Source organism: Vidua chalybeata, chromosome 1, assembly GCF_026979565.1.
Source record: "Vidua chalybeata isolate OUT-0048 chromosome 1, bVidCha1 merged haplotype, whole genome shotgun sequence".
In the NCBI taxonomy this organism is placed as follows: domain Eukaryota; kingdom Metazoa; phylum Chordata; class Aves; order Passeriformes; family Viduidae; genus Vidua; species Vidua chalybeata.
The window spans coordinates 65915746-65935787 of NC_071530.1; the positions used below are offsets into that span (position 1 = coordinate 65915746).

The 20042-nt window shown below is 40.5% G+C and overlaps 1 protein-coding gene across 2 annotated transcripts in view; it reads left to right on the top strand.

Moving 5' to 3' along the window:
• Positions 1-363: 363 nt before the first annotated feature.
• ELOVL2 (ELOVL fatty acid elongase 2) overlaps positions 364-20042 on the top strand; it is a 52356-nt gene continuing 32677 nt past the window's right edge. The window contains exons 1-2 of one of the 2 annotated variants that reach the window (XM_053961706.1): positions 430-446; positions 577-869. In XM_053961706.1, the coding sequence (XP_053817681.1) occupies positions 867-869 (3 nt within the window). In that variant the 5' untranslated portion in view covers positions 430-446; positions 577-866. Of the gene's footprint in view, positions 447-576; positions 870-20042 lie in introns of both variants that reach the window. The other variant, XM_053961703.1, reaches the window with a different exon arrangement.

The window sequence follows — 20042 nt, forward strand, 5'->3', positions numbered from 1 at the left end:
ATTTCACATGCCAAATATGTCTTTATTAAAAGCAGGGATAAAGAAGCAGGAAATTTTCAACCAACTTTGGTAGTTTAAATTAATGTTTTATAGTAGCTGTAAGACTTTGCTAGCACTTGGAACAAAAATGAGTTTTGAAGATGTGAGATTTTGTGCTTGTTACACCAAGCACAAAGCCATTTCCTTCCCTGACTCTTTTTCTGTTGTGTATCAGAGGCTGAGTTGTGATGGGATCAGTAGCTCCTGTTCTGTGTGATTTTTGTTTCCTTCCTAGCCAGCCTAAACATTTTCTTAGCAATCCTTCCATAACTGACAGATCTCCTGGGAGACACCACAGTTAGAATCATAGAATCATTTAGAGACCTCGGAGACAATTGAGACCAACTGGTAACCGTTAGGCGGTGGATCTCACTTTGGCACAGAGTATGCAGGATTCAGGGCTTCAGGTTAGAGAAGTTCAGCTTGTAAATACGAGTGCTGGGCCATAGACCAAACCCAAGCTGAATCCAACAGATTCAGTGACCCTGTTTGCTCCCAAAGTGGCCCAACAGTGAACGAATCTTCCCGACAGGGTAGATTCCAACAAAGGCAAACGGCCACCATCTGCCGTGACAGCTGGGTGGGTGATGGCACAGCACCACAGAACCTCTCCTCCTGCTCAGATACTGCTCCCCACCGCCTCCCCATCCCTCAGCTTTGCTCTTCCCTCCCTCGGAGGAGCCCCGGCCGTCCCTCCCTCCCCGTGCCCGCCCTCGCCGGGGCCGGGAGGAGGCGGTGCCTTATAGGGCGGGCGCGGGGGCCGCGCCTGCAGAGCCGCGCCGAGCCCGGCGATACCCTGGACAGCGCCGCGCCGCCGCTCCGCCGCCATGGTGAGCGTCCCCCTGCATCCCCTGTCCGCACACGCAGCATCCCCCCGGGGCCCCCTGCCTCCGGGCCGCCGCTGCCCCTCCCCTCCATGACCCCCGCTCCACCGGGGCCGGCGGAGAATCCCCCCTGCCCGCCCCCCTTCCTCCTCCGCCGCTACCCCCGCTCCTACGGGCCATGTTCGGGGCGTGATTTTTAGGGGGGTAAAGGGGGGGCATGGCCTCAGATGCCCCCAGCCCCGACGCGAGGCACCCGAGCCGCCGGGGCGGGTCGGGTCGAGCGGCTGAGCTTGGGCATTATAGGGAAGGAGGGAGGGACGGAGGGACAGAGGGACCCTTAAGGAGCGGGGGAGGAGGGATGGGGGAGAGGGAGTCTCGGGGGCACCCGCGCAGCACGGGGAGCCGGGCGGCGTGCGGGGACAGCCACGTGGAGGAACGTGGTCCTGGGTGGAGGGAGGGATGGAGCGAGGGATGCGCAGCCCCTGGGCATCCATCGCCCTGCCCCGCTCCGAGCAGGTGCATTCTGCTGCTCTACTCCGAGGTGCGTTTGAGCGTGTTACATAAACCGATTATTCCCGTTAATTTGTTATCTTAACAGAAGGTCTTGCTTTAGCCATTCAATCTGTAGTGGAACACTTCTTTTTTTTTTTTTTTTTTTTTTTTTCCTCCCATGTAATGAATGAACAATGGAGTTTTAGATTCTAGTTCAGCATTTAAAAGAGTTAAAATGGAGCAATTAAATCACCTATTTAGTAAGCAATGCCGATTCCCCATAGCACATTGTGTCTTTGCAGTCATAGTAACTTTCCCAAAGGGGCTCATCCTGTTTATAAACAGCAATGCATTAAATATACTACCGACCTTACAAAGTAGGACACTATCAAATAATTATTTTGCAGCCTTACATTTTGAGGCACATTGGGATCAATAATTTGGCAAAGATTGTTGTATCAGAAGCTTGAGACATGATTAACAACAGAGCCTAGTTTTTGTTTTATACAATTTAACAACAAAAATACTTTTTTCCTCTCAAAAAAAGCTTTGCATCATATATAGTAAATTCTGCCTTTCTTGAACAAAAATCAGTTTGGACCCTTCCTTCCTCCATAAATCCAGACATGAATGATATTCAAATAGTCATTCTATGAATTAACTTCAGTCCTCTTTCTAATAGTCATGTACTCACCTACTGTCAGTCTGAATCTGTTTCTCCTATATATTCTATTTGCCACCAACTCAGCTTTGGGATGCTAGATATGAAAAGACCCTATTGAAAAGACCTGAAATTCTGCAGTAGTTTATGCTACCTGAGCCCCCTTGGAGTGACATAATTGAATTCCTATTTCCTATCAATTTGGAATATAAACACAAAAGCTATGACTGAATTACCGTAGCTGCACAAAGCCGAAGTTAATACTAGCCATTGGTAATGTCTTCCTTGTAGCAGAGGAAGAAGGTTACAAAGATACCTGGTGTCGCAGAAGGCAATGTACATTATTTATTAGTAATTGGTACAGATAATACCCAGGTGCTCAGGAGTACTGAGGCAGCTGGAAAGAAAGGTAGAATACCCAGAACTAGTTAAAATGTTTCATTTTGAATCCTTCTAGGGCTGAGATGAAGTCAGTTATACTAGTGCAAATCAAAGAAGCATTAATTGGTAACACAGGCATTGGCAGCCTCATATCAATGGAAATTATAGCTGAGACCTACCCTTAACCTGTTCTTTCTGGTTCCTAGAGCTGTTCAATTAACCTTGATATTTTTTTTGAAATGGCTGGAAGCAATAACCAGAAGTCACCATTCAGAGCTACACGTGGGTTTGGATTAGCAAATGTTACGCTTCTGTATGTCCAATAATCTTAGTATTCAAATTGCTGACATTTCCCAAGCTTTGTTATACATACATAAAAGCATTCTGAAGAAAGAATTGCCAATCTGAGAAAGTCTTTGAAGTGATATAAAGGCTGAAGGTTACTTTGACTCTGAAAGTTGGAAAGAGTGTCCTTGGAATAATAGTTACTGAAACAAATACTGAGCTATTGATGAAAGCTGTTGCAATGATGCTAATGCAGGATTCAAAGTTACAGCACATCGATTTCTAGATGGACCTGGAGCTTGGGGGCAAGCGGTCGTGGGGACATCGGAGTATACACCAAAGGTATCAGGAGCAAATGTAGGACAAACAAATTTTTGGCCCAAGCAGTGGGAACATTGATTAATCATTCCCTTCACTAGTATACAAATAGAAATAAGCAGGTTTATGTTGCTAGTGTCCTTTAAACTCGACTGAGAGTTTTTCAGCATCCTGGCTGTTCAATAATCACTATTATTTGTAGAAAGTTGCATAAGAAAACTTTTTTGTTTGTTTGTTTTGAAACTACATTTTGCTGAAGCAGCAAACCACTGCCATCATAAAGCATTAAGCATTTCCTCATCATCCTCACTGTATGAGGGCAACCACAGTGGCTTGGTTCTTCTGTTTATGTAGTTCACTGCAGCTCTCCTTGCTTCAGTGAATCTAGGTCAAATTACTCTGGCTCAGGATTTGGCTGCACCCTTGAACTTTAAACCGATTACACATTTTGATTTGTCAGTGTATTTTCCATGGGGTCAAATCCCACTTTCATGGAGTAAGAGGGTGTATAACATTGCACAGTCATGGCAACTTATGCTTACAAAGAGACTAGGTAGCGCTAAGGTAAGCATAAAAATGAGGACTGTATGTAGATATTGCAGATACTGTGACAGTATCTATACCTCTACAAGAATCCAGTGGTAGAGGGAGAGACAGAAGCTAGAATATGCTTTTCATTTCCTTCAGAGGCTTTGATACCTCTGTAACCTGAAGTCAACACAGAAAGACACCTAACTCTGCTAAGCATTCATAAGCGTCATGGCCACCATATCAGGATATGGACCTTAATATGGACATATACTGATTGCAGAACATATGCAAAGAGCCCTAGAGAGAGCAAAGAAAATGCCTCTTCTTTGTTGACAGTGGCCAAAATAAACCCGTGTCTCATTGTCCATTGCTGTTTGTTAGTTTCTCTGAATACTGCACGAGAAAGAGGATTGAAAAGACAATGTTCTAGCCCCTGAACAGTGTCATTCAAATTGGAGGAGAATGTTTTTCAGCAGAGATCAGCTCAGCACAAATACCTGATGACACAACATCCAGTGCTACAGCACCCACAAGATCTCTCCAGCTCCAGCAGAGTGAAGAGTGAATGGACTGCAGCAGCCCTGCCATCCAGAACCAGAGCAGGAAGGCAGGGGCTTGCCAGCTGACGCGGAATTAATGGGCTACAAGAAAACATGCTGAGAAACTGCATATAGAACAGGAAAAATAGGCTCTACTTGCATAGAAACTCAAGAAGACACACTGAATCCTTTTGCACATGGTGGAATTGATTAGGAAAAATACCTTCCAGGAACTGAAGTAAGAGTCCACCAATTCATTTGCATAGTTACAGATGCCTGCTTACCAAAACCTGCATGCTGCCTTTGGTCCCTCTCATCTCTAGGAAGATCCTTTGATTTTTGAAGACTGATCATTGTATCTTCATTACAAGCAGTCTGACCTGTGAAAAAAAGCACAGTCCTCTTGTTCATCAAGCACTCGTTTTTACATTAATTTAACTTTATAGTATCTCTTGACTTTATTGAAGAAAAAGGTTAATAATAGGCAAACATTTTAAATTTGAACCTCCGACTCAATCAAAAGTTGGGAAAAAAACTTGCAATAGTATTTTCTTGAGGTATTAGTAAAGTCCAAAGTAAGGCAAATATAAAGGGCTGGTTTATTCCCTGATCTAAGTAAAATTCAAGTGTAAATAAATAGAATAACATCATCATTCTTCCTCATGCTTTCATGTTATGCTATATGAGAGTTTTGTTAAACACTGCCTGTAAAACTGATTTAAAAGCTGAGACATTATTAGGCCTCATACAAGCAGAGTCTGAAGTCTGTATTCAATGATAAAATAATATGTCACAAGTGCAGTCTGATTTGTAATTAAAGAAGGTAATGGAGAAGCAAGGGAAATTATGAGGATGGAATTAAGTGTATAACTCCTTGTTCCAGCCAGAGAGCTGCTGGGATGAGCCTGCCTGGTGAGGCAGTGGTGAAAAGGTACAAGGAGGATTGCCCAGCCATAACAGAGAAGAAACACCCTGGGATGTGCAGCTCTGTCACATTATAAATGCCACACTTCAGACTTTGAGCACACCAAATTTTTCAGCCAATTTGTGAGTGCCTGGCAACAGTGGAGCTTGTAAATCCATTATCTGCATACACCCTCCATGGCTTGCCTTCTCATATGCTAAATACATAGGCCGCAATATTTGAGTGACTGCATCTTTACCCACGGGACTGCTGCACAGCTGACAAGTAGAGTACAATATGAAATGAAGTGAATATTTATGACTTCTGTGGGGCTCCTTATCTACCTAACTAACAGCAAAAGCCACTTTTAGTTTTTGAGAAATAGTTAAATTCAGATTTAGGATGGTAATTAGAACTCTACATCTTCAAGAAATGACAACATTTTATTGGCATTAATACTGAAAGTACTCTGACTTGATGTCAGAGTCTAACAACAACAGAGTGATAATTTTAAATACTGAGTTAATGTAGGTAATGACTTTTAAACTGCACTGAATTTCCTTTTTTTCAGTCAAAACTGACTGTGATAAAGTGGTAATGGTCAGCTCCCCATACTGAAGGAAATCAAACTCTCTCTGGTAGAAATTTGTATACAAAGATATGTAATTAGAGAATAAAAAATTAAGATCATTAAGTTTTCATCATTGTTTGGAGAGATTGTGATTTGTTTTCACCATAAGGAGGACAGATATGGAAATGAATCAAGAAATAGTTCATATTCTGTGTCATCATTTAAAAACCAAACAAAGCAAGAAATGGAAATTAGAAGTAGGGTGACCAAGTTTCAAATAAATATCCTAAACCCAAGTATTAGGAGCCACAACCAAACCATTCTTCCCCTAGTTCATAAAGAACCTCCTACAGGATACTAGTCAGTAGTCAATATTCATGATGTTTTTTATCCAGCAAAGACAATGTGTTACAGCAGCCTAACAGGGGGACTGACCTACACACATGATAAAAAGCCTGCAGCTGTTGTTATTTCCTCTAGGTGACAATAACTGAGGCAGTTTACAGACATTTTGTATCATTAGGGCATAACCATGCAGCACAGTCATTAGCATTTTTATTCTGAGGGAAGTGTCAGTCTGGGTGTTTCCATGGTGTAATGGGTTTAAGAGTCTGTGCTTTAAAATTCCAGTTATGTGTGGATTAAACTCTAGGATACCCACTGTTGGGGCTGATGGAGAAAGGGAGCTAATTAGCCTGTGCACCCTCTTATCCTGTGCCAGCAGACAGCACTTTGTTATTTGGGTTTCATACAATTTAAGAGGTGTCCTTAGAGTTCATTAGGGTTCATTTAGGGTTTTAAAAGAGGTAAATTTAGAATTGTTTTGGAGGAGGAGACATAAGAGGACTTCCATACCCTCTGTTTTCTTCTTTATTAAGCTTGAAAATCAACTGTCATTTTTTCTCCTCTCATTGCCCAGTCTTCTTTAAACATGACTGAAGTCCAAAACATGAATTAGCATTTGAACTACAGGGTTTTGCCCTCCAGGATTTAAGGGAGAAATGGAAGGAAAAAAAAAAAAAAGTGAAGGACCAGTTTATAGAAGAAGATATTTCTTTCTTTAATTGTAGTTTTGTGTTTTCAAGTGACACTTTGGAAAACAGGCATCATCTTCTGTTTCCTTATTTCCTTATATTACACTTGCATTTTCACATCCAACTAGAAAAACAATACTGTTTTTTACATTTTTCTGTAAGCATGGATAAAACCATTCCAAAAAGAAAGTGCCTTCAAATTGGCAAGGAATAATGGTTGGCAAACTTTTTGAAAGTGATTTCCTTGTCAGAGAATTGGCACATCTCTTCGTAAGGCAGCTCTGAATATTACTATCCATACCTGCTTTCTCTCCCATGGCTGGCTATAGCCAGCCAAGTTACTTCTGCTGGAGTTTAAAAGATTAGCTGTGAGGCTTTGCAAGTTCTGGTCTGGTAGGAGTTGGTATTTGTGTCAGAATCATGTTTTACTGTGCACATGGTGCAATTTTTTTCAGAGTTTGTCAGTAGTCCATGCAATTCCAGGGGTAAAAATCATGATGTCTGTTTTTGTATTTATATGCTTGTCAATTTATTATTAAAATATCTTTATGTGCTAAGTAATTTACACAATTTGCATTATGGCTGGCTACTCAAAGTTATCCTCCTCCCCAAATCCAGATGCTTGTGTGATATGAAAAATATCCCATGCAATGGGATATTTTTTAGAACCAGCTGCATCTGTCCTCTCTGCTGTTAGTATTATGTGCCTTCCTAGAGTAGCATTTCAGTGTTGCTTTGCTGTTACACCAGACTGTACTGTGAATTTAAATCTTAAAATCAGCCCTTCTTACCTAGGAGTACCCACTTCACTTGACTTCTTTCTAAGGCATATATTTTAATACTGTATGCATGAAGCCAGACAAAAACTCCATATTTTCAAGTTAATGGAGGAAAAAGAAAAATCAAAGGCTTAGAAAACAAGTGTATCAGAAACCAGTTCAGATTAACAAAGTCTTTATAGGTTCCTTTATTCTTCCCACTTCCTGCTGCTACTTAAAGCAGAAATGAGAGATGTCTTCCAGCCAGCAGTGATCATCACTCTCACAGTAGTAGACAGCTTATTTATGTGAGTTACCTAAGAAATCCAAATCTTCTTCCAAAAATTCGGTACATCCCCTGAAAAAAATGTGTTAGAAGAATCTGGATTCACCCTTAAAAGCAATATTGAAATTTTTCCTGTTGAAATACTGGAGCTATTGGATTTATCTGGCAGCTTGATGATTAAGAACCATGAGAAAGAATTGCTCAATCACTCCTTCCCCAAAACTAGAAAAATGAAGTACATCACATCTCTAGTTTTATAGCATTCTTTTCAATTTCCAGGACTCTTTTTTTGGGGCAGAAATTTAGTTACATATTCTCTCTAAGATTTTTTTTATATGTGTTAAAAGCATCACAGGATCTTCAAGCTCTCCTTTGAAAGCTGAGATATAGCTTGTGATTTCTTGGTGCTGAAACACATTTGAAACTTGTCTTTAAAACTGGCAATTTGTGCAAGGCAACAGAAGAGGTAGCATTTAGCTTTATTGTTCTGCAAAATAGAAATACCTCTCCATTTCAGTGAAATGAAAACCTTTTGGGTTTTATGCAATTATTTCTTCCTTACTGCTGTAGACTTTGTAAGCTTGCATCTTAATAGTATCTGCAAAAACCCTTCAAAGATAAAAGGCTAGATAAGAGTTATTTTGCTTACAATAATTTAAAGAAAAACAAAAAAAAAAATCTCTCATAACCTACCTGGAAAAAAACAACCATTTTTTCCCCATTTTACATTTACTAAATTAGCAGCATAATTTTATTTTAAATCTGGGATAGCTAACATGTCCCTCTAGGACTGCATTTAATAGATTTTTTTTTTTTACAAAATAATTTCTTTGTCATCAATCAGGCAGTAATTTTCTTCTGTTTGCTGGACACCTTTGAGAGATGTCAGAATTCTGATCAGAAAGTGTTTTGATGGAAAGGTACAAAGCTGAAAGCCAAGACAGAGAGCAATGTCATTAAGAAAGGTGTAGAAGGGCAAAAAGACAGCACTGTCCCATTTTTCCCCCAGAGTTTAAAGGAGTGTGAGTATTTCAATATTCTGTCTTGTTAAACCTCAGGTCTTGCTGAAGCTTGATATGCATTCTGCAAGCACTTAACAAACCTAACAGCTCCTGAGCACTCAATAGGATGAGGAACATCCTGATCAGCTGAAAACAAGAAACCCATACTAGTCCCATGGTCTTCAGCAAATTTGGGGTTTCATGTGTTCTTGTTTCTTTTACAAAGGGGTCCCCGCACTGTTCCACCTCCAAATATGAACAGCATTGATAAGACACTGGTCTAAGTTTAATTCTCAGTGGCTTTCATTGGATGCAATAAGGTGGTTGTTTAAGCAAAGAGGACACAATATTATCCAAATAATGAGTTAGTGTAAATTGAGAACACTGAACTCAATAACAAAGAAGAAAGCAATGTGAGATGATTAAATACCTGTGACACTTAATTCATCGATCCGTCATTAGATGGGGTTTGAGAATTTGTTACCTGAAATGATCATGCGTTTGACTCCATAAGCCAGTTTAGGGTATATTTTGATCAATATACAACTGATCAGCTCCTCAGGTTAATACTGCAGGTAACCGAGTTTAAATTAGGAAAGAGACATGTGCACAGTCAGAATGCAGGAAGCTTTTGATTTCAATTAGAACCCTCAAATAACACAGTGTTTTTACTTAGCTGGGGAAAGTACCAGAGGGCATCTTCAGACATCACCTCCTGCTTTCTTTCTTATAGCCTTCATAAAATAAATCATTCTAAATAGATGGATTTTCTTTAAAATCAGTGATACTTGAAATTATTTTATTTTACCTGCTCACCTAACTCTCACAACTGTCACACATTTACTACCTCACCACATTTATAGATCGCACCAACTTAAACAGAGGTATATATGACTTGCTGTAGTTGGTTTTCCAGGGGAAAGCTTCTTCGTTTTTTTGCCTGAAACATCTTAGTACTGTATGATATTAAATAACTAGATTTACCATTATTACCTTTGCCACTCTTTCAGACAATGCATTTCACGAGTAAACAATAATTCTGTGTCTGCTAGTTGGTTTTTCTCCCTTAGTTGGTGTTTTTTAGTTTTTTTTTTTTTGAGTACAGAAGGTTCTCATTTTATCTATTTCTAAGGTTATCTGTACAGAAACTTCAATCAGCTACAATGCCATCAGTGCTGATTCTAACTTCCTCTATAAAACAAACGTATTCATTGCTTTTACTTGTAAGAAGTTGTCATCTCTTCAAATAGTTATTCCTAACAACACACATATGATGCAAAGTAAGAAGTGATGCTTATCCTTCTTGGAAATCTAAGCTGGTGGGGATATTCATTTTCTGGAAAGCGGTACTTGATCAGTTCATGTGATGTATATCAGGTCTCAAATACTTCAAGCTGACCTTGCCAGCAACTCTGTTTTTCTCCCACCTGCTATCTGTCCACTACAGAGCAGCACTGAACCTCATCGATGCTTAACTATCAGGGGATCCAAAATTTTTCCAAATGATGTCTCTCTTTACAATGGCTGTTTCTTCTGAGAAGCAATTCATTCAGTCTGGATGGGTGTGACAGCCACTGCAGTGCAGCGCTCTCATGGAGCTGTTATGTCACATGGAAATTCCCAACTTCAATGGTGCTTGACTTTCCAGGTCAGCTTAGGCTGATCCTATCAGATGATCTTCCTGAATGCTGAAGAAAGCTAGCTGTGTGAAAAGCCTCCACCAAGAAAGCTGATCTTCTAATACTGGACATAATTACAAAGGCACAATAAGTATCACAAGAGCAGCAATACCCACTGAAGTTCTGCATGTTTTCTAGTCATGTTTTCTTTTAGGAATATTATTAGATATCATAGCATGCTTACCCTTCAGAATTTTTTGGGCTTTACTTTTCTTCTTTCAGTCAGCAGTTACTGGTAAATGGTAACTACCATCAAATGATAAATTAGGAGACAAATGTCTATTACGACTCACAAGCTTGAAATCTGCTTGATTTAAAATCTAAGGTACAGATTTTAGAAGTAGGTATTTTTACTGAAAACTTCATGCTTCTTTCCCAGAACAATTTACACTCCCAATTGAAAAGCTTCCTGTACTGAGTTTTGTATCTGCATTTGTCACACAGCAGTTAGACAGTTTTGTACATGGGTAATGACCTCGAAGTGAAATCGAAAGGCTTTGCATGTGTTGGAAGATTAAGGCTGAAGCCTTAGAAGCTGGGATGTGAACTCTCTAATCCTCAGCAGCATGCTACAAACACCTCCCCCTCCTTCAAATTCTTTTCCTTCCCCTTTTCCAACTTACATCCCTATAAATAGCTCAGGAAAGGATCTGTCCATTTGGGCAGAAACTACAAGAAATGGCACAGCAAATGACTGCAAACCAAGAAAAAACATTTTTCTAGTGAGCAAAAGAACCCACCCAAGATCTCCTTCACCCAAGCTGTAAGATCAAGAACAGTTGCATGCTGTTAGTTTTAGGGATGTGGCTAAATCAGGATCCAACATGACCTATGTCACCAGTCCCTGCATGGAGAGCAACAGATAGAAAACATGCACATACATACCTCAAACTTAGTTACCTTACCAGAGTCCTGCATTCCCTGTTTTTGAAGAGAAATTAAGATACAAGCGCTCCACTGCTGGCAGTGGATCCAGTGAGTCTGGCCAAGGGGACTGTTACATCCATGTGGAACTCTGCTGGTCTCTCCAGCAGCCAGCGTGGCATTTACCCATAATATGTTGGGTTATAATTGTGCTATGGACATGCCCCCTCATAAATCTCCTGCTTCTTCCAGGAGTAGGGGAATGGGAATTTGTCCTGGTTTAAGGTTCTTGTATAATTCAACAACTTGAGCAGGTTAGACAGAGTATGTATCAGGGTAAGTTTTGCCTTTGGGCAGGTACTTAGCCCAGTTTGACTAAGTGTTTACAGGTGCAATTTTCCACAAAGGAAAAACAGCTGGGCAGAATTCATCTTAGTAGATTTAATGTATAAATAAGACACTCAGTAGAGGGTTTGGGGAAAAAAATGAAATGCATAAGCATTATTATAGATGTGCTTTTGTGGGTTTTAATCCCACTTCGTTCCTTTCTGAGCTTTCAGAATTTACAGAGGTCAGTAAAAATCATCCTTTAGAGGTATTCATTTTAAATATAATTCTGCTTTTACTGTTACAGTGAAAAGCTTGAAAGTATGACTTTAACTTCTAGATTGTGTAGATTTATGGAAACAAGAACTTGGTGGCTTAGTTCAGTAAAAATGCAGGGCAGAAGGGGTTTGATTTGGGGGATCTATACTAAAGAAGTCACTATAAAACTAGCCAAAGAGATGAACACCTCTCTGCTCCTGTTCCAGCTGTGCCAGCTCCCAGGCACACAGCACCATTCCTTTGCTGCAGGTCACTGTCCTGCACAGCTCACATGAAGCTGGTACAGTGTGTTTTAAGAGCTCCAGTCTGGATAGTTTCAGTTAACCAATCCCTTTATATGAAATAGGTAACAGCTGTAGAACCAGCACTGCCAACAGCCCTGCAGTGTCATTCCCAGCCCAGGGGAAGCACAGCTGAGAAGCCAATGCATGGCAGTCCAACTCTCCAGCCAGCACAGTGGCTTTCATGGTACTTAAAATGCCACAGATGTTTAGCTCTGATTTAGTTTTTCTGTATGTTTATAAGGAGTTCAGGGCAGTTAAATAATTGCATCAACTGGAGACTGTTTAACTCACGAGGATGAAAGTATTTTCAGGACCATGTTTCTGAAATGTAAGGTATCCTATGTTACAATTTTCTATGTACGCATGGAACCTTTTCTATTTAAAACAAGCTTCTGTGCACAGTCTCTAGCTATTGCAAGTTTAAAGTACTTCAGGAGTAAGAAATTAATAGTAGTGAATTTCACAAATTCCTAAGATATTGCCTACATGTACTGTACATAGTTAAGTGATGCAAACAAAATTTGCTGCATTTAATTCAATTTCTTACATACAGTACCTGTAGCATTTTATATGTTAGAAGTGCATTCTACTTCATACATCCTGACAACGAGACTTTGTAACTGGTTTGAAACAAGTGTTAATTACATGTATGTACGGAGCTGTCAGTTTTTCCAACATCTCTTACAGTTTTCCTTTTTTTTACATGCTTCAGAGGCTGTATTCAATCTTCTACCACTCTTGTCATTGGCAAAACTGTGTCTATAAAGGGAATTAAGACTGCAGGAAAAAGTCTGAATTAAGCAATTATTTAGTTAATACTTTACAAGTTGAGTTCTGAGCAGGACTTACAGTTTTCTGAAGGGCTGCTGACAATTGCCTGTCAAAGATTACAAGATGTAAAAAGCACCCTAACACTTTATTTAATTTTTATATGTTTACATTTCAGTACTTTATTTTAATTCAATTTCTTGTCTTCTGAAGAGAAAAACACACAGCCTTACTTTTAAGTGTGCCCAGAGGAACTAGAAATGCTACCCACACAGATTTTCAAATACTCCTGCCTTGTCCTTCCCTGCCAGCAGCTGAGTACCCCCCAGCACTGGTATGAGCTGATTAAGAAACTCAGGCAAAACTGTTGAGTGGGGGAAAGCCCCAGCCAGGGAATACATTTTATAAAATCCTTTTTGATCCTCCTGCCTCTATCAGGAGGGGCAGGCAGTCCCTTGCACATTAATCCCTGCCATGGGGACACAGTTGCAGACATTTGGGACGGCAACCAAGAAACCTACTTCTTTGGCACAGAGTGCCCTTTGTCCTCCTGCACTGCCAGGATTGTGGGAAAATCAGAGCTCTTGCTTTTGGGTTTTTTGGGGGGTTTTGTTTTAGTTTGGGGTTTCTTTAAGGTTTTTTGTCCAACAAGCCTTGAGATCATGTGCAGAGGCTGAGGATCTATTCATCTTAGATTGTGAAGTTTGTTGCCATAGAAAATGAAGATATTTTCACAGTACTAGAAAGGATATGTTTCTTTCCCCAGAAAAATGGTCAATTGTGTATGCAAAATAAAGAAATAAAGTCCTGTATGCATTTTACTAACTTATGGAATCAGCTTCTCAGCAGCAACAAAATCTGTCTGCAAATAGTGAGGAAAACAAACTTATCATAATATGGCATGCTGAGAAAACTGAGCTGTCATGTAAACTTGTTGTTGTAATTCTCCTCTACCATTTCATTTGCTCCCCTTGCCCTTTTGGTTTATTTATTGTATGGGTCTAAATGTAGGATGCAAAATCTTTGCTGCAAAAACCATGTAGTAACACACGTGGCAAATTTTGGGCCAACACTCTATACCCAGTATATATTTGGGGAACATTCTGTTCTGAAACTAAATAATTTAGTAAATCCAAAGCCTTAAAAGGGTGATTGCCTCCTTTGTTTTGGTAAAATTATTTTCCTGTGCTTCTCAAAGTGCAGCTGGCTGTCTTGCTCCTATATAAGGCGAAATTGTATGCTGTTTTTTCAGACACAGTTTGGTTAGGCATCCTTTATCAAGCCTAGTTGTTTGGAGGCAGGTAAGTTAGGCTGTGCAGGCTTTCATATTGCTGATGTAAATTCTGACACTGATCTGTCTTCCCAATGCCTCGTAAAGTCAACAAGAGCTGAACAGACAATTAAGAAAACAGCAAAAACAGAATTAACTTCTCTAAGTAAACTCATTGGGGTTCTTTGCTTGTAACATTAAGACCTGCCTGCTCCAAAGGAAACTTTCTGTTATGCAAGACAGAACCTATTCCCAAGGATTGTTGCTTTGCTTGAGAAAGTAATGTATTCACTCAGGCTGTTGGAAGAAGGTAGAATTTTTATCTACTGTTTCATTTTTAACCAATTTCCTTTTTGTTTATTTTCTCACCATCATATATTCTTGTCACATCGTCACTGTCAGGAATTATCCTCCAGCTCAGGTCATTCTGTCATTTTAAATCTGATTGTTAGAGCAAAGGAAAATGAGGTCAATAATTGGTACCATTTTCCTGGGAACAGGCAGGCCACATCTGAGGTCTCCCTAGAGAAATCTTCTTTAATTACAAGTTAAGCTGATGTTCCCCTGTGTAGCAGGTAGAATTGAGCAGGATTACTTTTAAAAGGATTGCACTGATCTGCTTTGGTGACAGTTTCATTTTGAAATTCTGATAACAAGCAAGAGGATGGATTATATAGATATGGTTCTTGGGAGTGTACATGACTGACAGATGCTGCAAATTGGGCCACAGCAGCAACTCTTCCTTTTTACTCTTCTTTTAAGGCCATATAAGATCTATTTTAAGAGCTGAAATTGGCTTGCATTATTTTAGTGACTACTTAGTATGATCACAATGAACAGAGGAAAGAAAAGTTTGGGAATTGTAGAAGGGAAATCATGCAAACAGTCATTCAAAAAAGGGGATTTTTTCACTTGGAGACATTGTGACCCTCAGCCTTTGATAAGATCGAGAAATGAAAAATGTGTAAAGGGCGGAATGCTTTCAAGCACTTCAATTATGAAAGGGTTTTGTAAAATCAAGTAAATATTAATGGGTTCTTAAATCACTTTTCTTCTAACCCATGCAACTGTAGTGCAGAAACCTTCCAAATTCCTTTTCTTTGTACTTTAAAAAAAAAAAAAAAGCTTGAACAGCTGATTAATTTTGCAAAAGCAATTTATCTCACAATAACTGATCTGACAGTAGTGTGACTGGTAAAACAAGTCTTGCCTCATTTTATGTGAGCAGTAATATTTTCTATGACTCCTAGCAGGTTGCATAGTCCAGAAACAAGACTGATGTCAGAAATAGCTCACATACTTACAATGTTTTCACTAAAATTCTTCTGCCTCTTAGTGCTTTCTCACCTGTGGTATTGATGGTGTTTTAAGCTGATTTGAATCCTGACAGAAAGCATAAAGCAGCTATTCCTCCATCCTTATTCCCATGTGTGGGATGAGCAGGTGCAGCACTGAGCAGGAGTACAAAACCAAGTGAAAATAGACCTCTTGTTAAGCAAAATTTAAAATCCCAAAGCAGAAGGAAGCTAAATATTAGTGCCCTTTTATCAGAAGTGAAAAGTCTGGAGTATGTTGGCTCCCCAGCTGAAAACAGCTCAAACTCTCTTTTCCAGTGTGAGTCACCAACCATCAACCCACGACTGATCAGGCTTGAGAGAAAACTGCTCCTCCAACATCTCCTGGTTGTAAAAGCCTGTCACATAGAACTGAGGTGCTTGCAAAGTGCCTGCTTTTGACAGCAATCCCCAAAGCCAGGCTACCCATTTTCAGGAGTTTTACACCAAGTGTTGCACATCTCACTTCTCAAATGTAACTACACTAAAGCAATACATGCTGGGCTTTGGGCTTTCGTCATGCATTATTATAAATTTGTCAGTACAAGGCAGAACTTACCTTTCTACTTCACTACAGCTAAAATCTGACATTTTCAGAGAGCCATAAGAGCTCTCTTTGTGATACCTCAGTATCACAAGTTAAAACCCAGACTTTTGGACGAACAAGGGAAAAACAGAAAGCAGAGAATTTTTTGTTAGCTAGGAAGAGAGAATGAAAACACAAATGCAAAGCTTTTACAGTTTGATCTTAATTTTGCATCACAATTTTTTAGAAAGGTGAATGTTAGAAGATCCAAAAGTAAATGTAATTTTATTTCTTTCATTGCGTTGGGTTATTATCCATTGTGTTTTCCCTTATGTGTGAGATAATTTTACCAATCCCTAAGCTGTTGTTTCAGAGAAGCAGCAGCAGGGAGGGTTGTCTATAGAATCACACCTGTAAAAAAAGAAGAAAGAATTCAGCAGTGAAGGTGGATATTGCAGCTGTATATGAGAGGGATTACAGCTGGTGTGGGGCATGCACCTGTGCTCTGGTTACAGCCGTGAGCAAGGTGGGGTGCAGGCATGTTTAGGGAAAGACCAAGCATAGAAGGTCTCCTTGGGTCACTCTGCCATTCTGAGGTGACCAGCCAAAGCCTGGCCTGGAGCTCAGAGACCTGGAGCAGAGAGTGCTTGATGTTTTGGGACAATGAGCAAGCTCAAAGGGATCTGCTTCCTCAGGGTGAGGAACACTTGTACCCACAACTTGTTCTCACAAGTGCCACGTGGGCAGCAAGGCAAAGGCTCTGCCTGTAGTAGGCCACTGTTTCTCTTAAATCTCTCTGAGAATAACACTGAGAGAGCCATTAAGATGCCTAAGGACAGGTTGTTAAGAGAGCCCTGTGCTCTGACTCATGTGGAAGCCACCCAAACTCACACTCCACAGAGGAGTGTTGCGGTTTCTCAACCTTCAAGTCGCAAAGTCATCTGCTTCCCTTTCACCAGAAGGAAAGATAACACAGGAACAGATACTGAAGGATGGAGTTGGCTTTCTGCCACCAGCTGCTTTAGCAGAAAATGGGAATTAAGTCAGGGGAGGTCTGTGCCAAGTCCCTTCTGGCCTTGCTCTTTTCTGTGGTAGTTTCTATCTGCCTGTGGGAGCTGTTGGTTTGACTCTGCTGCTTCTCCACTGTCGGCAATGACAGGGGATGTTTGCTGGCTCCACAGTTCCTAATGTTCTGGTCTGGTTTGGGTGGGGAAACACCCACAAAAAGTACCATTGGCACAAATGGAACTGCATAAAGGTAACATCATTCATGAGAGACATGGAATCTGCACAGAAGCTTGGTTTAGGTGCATATTTGCCAAAAGATCAATTTCAAACTCCCCAAAACACAGAGGTATATTATCAAGAGGAAAGATTTCTTCTCTGAGCAACCTGGTCTAGTGGAAGGTCCCTGGCCATGGTAGGAGGGTTGGAACTAAATGATCTTTAAGGTCAAACTACTCTTCTACCTAACTTGAACTCATATCTGACATCTTTTTATGACTTTCTTAACTGCTTGGCTGGCACATCCCCCTGATTTTTTTGAAGGTAGTCAGCTATTACTGCCAAAGAAAAGGGAAAAATTGAAACTGAAATAATTCATCTCAACATCTGGCTTGTAGTCCCTGCTGTGACACATACTTAAGTTTTCCATAGGGAGACAAGAGCGGTAGTTGCAGAAAAATAAATTCCAGAGTTAACTGGTAGTCTGAGGCTCAGGGTAGATTTAGAATGCAAGCTGAAGGTCCACTGACAGATTAAACAGAGAGCAGGTGTGAACACTTGTATCACAGGCACACCTGGCATGCTGGCTGCTGCCTGTATCCAGGTACTGCTTTCTTATCTTGGCTGTGTCTGCAAGGAAAAATACTTGTGTAGGTACCTAGCTCCAGAAACAGCCACTGGCAACCAGAGGGAAGAAGCCACAGCTGCTTAGCTACCACCCTGCAGAAAGGGAGCTTCAGTACCCTCTCCAAGGCCGTCTGTCTGCACAGTGCAGGGAGCCGGGTCCCAAGGTCTTGTGCCTTGAAAAAGAAGATTAAACATCTCCCTTGGGACCACAGAGCTCATCAAGACACCTCAGCATCACACACCACAACACTACACCCCAGACATCTTGGATGTCTCAACTATTTCTTGAAAGATCTGTTTGAGTAGAGAGAGCACAGAAGTAAAATTGAAGAGGAAATTAAATTCAGTTTGCCAGTGTGAGGAGCATCTTTCAGCATGCTTCTAGTAATTTAGGCAGTCAAATATTCTGCGTCAGGTTTGATGCAAATACTACTGGCAGCCTCCTGCTTCCCTTCAAGCACTGCTAAGCCCTGTGGTAAAAGTTCTCTGGGCAGCAATAAATTAAGAGGATCTGAAGTCAAGCCACATAGACAGCTCGAATGCCAGATAAAACCTCTGGCAACGTTTAGCTGTGTCTTTTCAAGTTTACCAAGTTTCACATCCATTCATTTTTTATATCAGAAATGGCTAGCCAGTCTTCTTGTTGAGGAATCCACTGAAAATTGCATTTTCTTCCAGGCAATGCAACCTGAGCAGGTACTCAGGGAAAACCTGCAAGCCTGCCTTCCCTTTGCAGCTGCCTTCCCCTTATCTTTACATCCTCAGTAACACCATCATCAACTTAGCTCTCTCTTCAGTGACTAAATCAGCACAAGAGAAGGTGTTCAGCACTTCTGGCTGTAATCCCTGTTCAAACAGCTGTTCTCAATTCCCTTCAGAGAAAACCAACCTATTTGATGAATCAGTTCCCCCACCAATTTTCTTTGTCAGATAACAGGCAGACCTGCAAGCTCCCAGCCTCACCTAGGCTGCCAACCTGCAGTCAGTCATTTCCAAATACATGCAAAAAAAACCCCCTCAAATGCAAAAAAAAAACTGTCACAAAAAGTGCTGAATTTGGTAATATCAACTGGGAAAAATATCTAGACATTTGCACATATGCATGCAAGCTTTAGCAGTGGAATGAATAATATATTGCATAGTATGAAAAATTAATAGGAGTAAAATATGATCTGGTTGAAAAACACTGAAAATCAAATAAATTTTTTCAGACCGGACACAGCTCTCACTAAGACCTTTTAGAAATACTGTCTGTTTCTCAAACATAGACAGTACTAATACTATTCTATGCTACCTTCAAAGATGCTCTTGAAGTTTTAAAAAATAATTTGCTGGCCACAGTAACAGCATCTTTCTTTCTTGGAGTGCTTACAGTTTAATGTGAAACCCTTTAGAAGAAATAGGAAGAGAAAAGAAACTTACAAAGACCATTCCTTTTTTTATTTCCTGTGCTAAAGCTGAAACAGCCTTTTATTTTTTTCCACCATACCGTATTTTTCAGATATTTTTGCATTATATTAAAATGTATTACACAGCCTGCATTTCCAAAACAAAGATACAGCTCTCTCTTTTCTTGGAATTCTAAAAGAATGACTATATATTTAGATGGAGTAGTTCACACATAGTTCTTTTCTTGGCTATTCTTGGCTATTTTCTGCAAAGTAGGAGCATTACCAAGTGTTATCCACATATTATATGGGCACTTTTCCAGACCCAGACCACCGGCAGGACTTCCCTCACTTCCCTTGGCTTCAGTCACTTCTGTCACACTGAATGACATGCCTTTGAAGGAGAGATGGAAGGATTCAGGCAGTGAGATTGCTACAGCAGCAAAAACATCTCCCATGGATCTGTCTTATGTTAGCAATAGAGCCCTTTAGCCAGTCCAGGTTACCACAGAGGGCTGTGCTGCTCCTAGGAGTTCTGGCAACACCACTCTGCTGGGTAAGGCTTTTATGGCACAGCCCCTAACCCTGGTCAGCCGCCAGAGTGGAGAGAATGTCCCAGAATGTGGGACACAGAAATTACCATGTCAAGTAAGGACTCTAATTTGTCTCTTCAAATTATTAGTCTAAAATGCTAATAAAGAAGATCTAAGAAAATGTCTCTTCTAGCTATTTTTTCCCTCCCTCCCAGTACATCCGTGGGACATAGCAGCAGTCTCATGCCCCAGCCAGTTGTGTTTCTCTCATGAACTCACTCCAGCTTGTTCCCACTCTCAGTGAGATTATCTAGC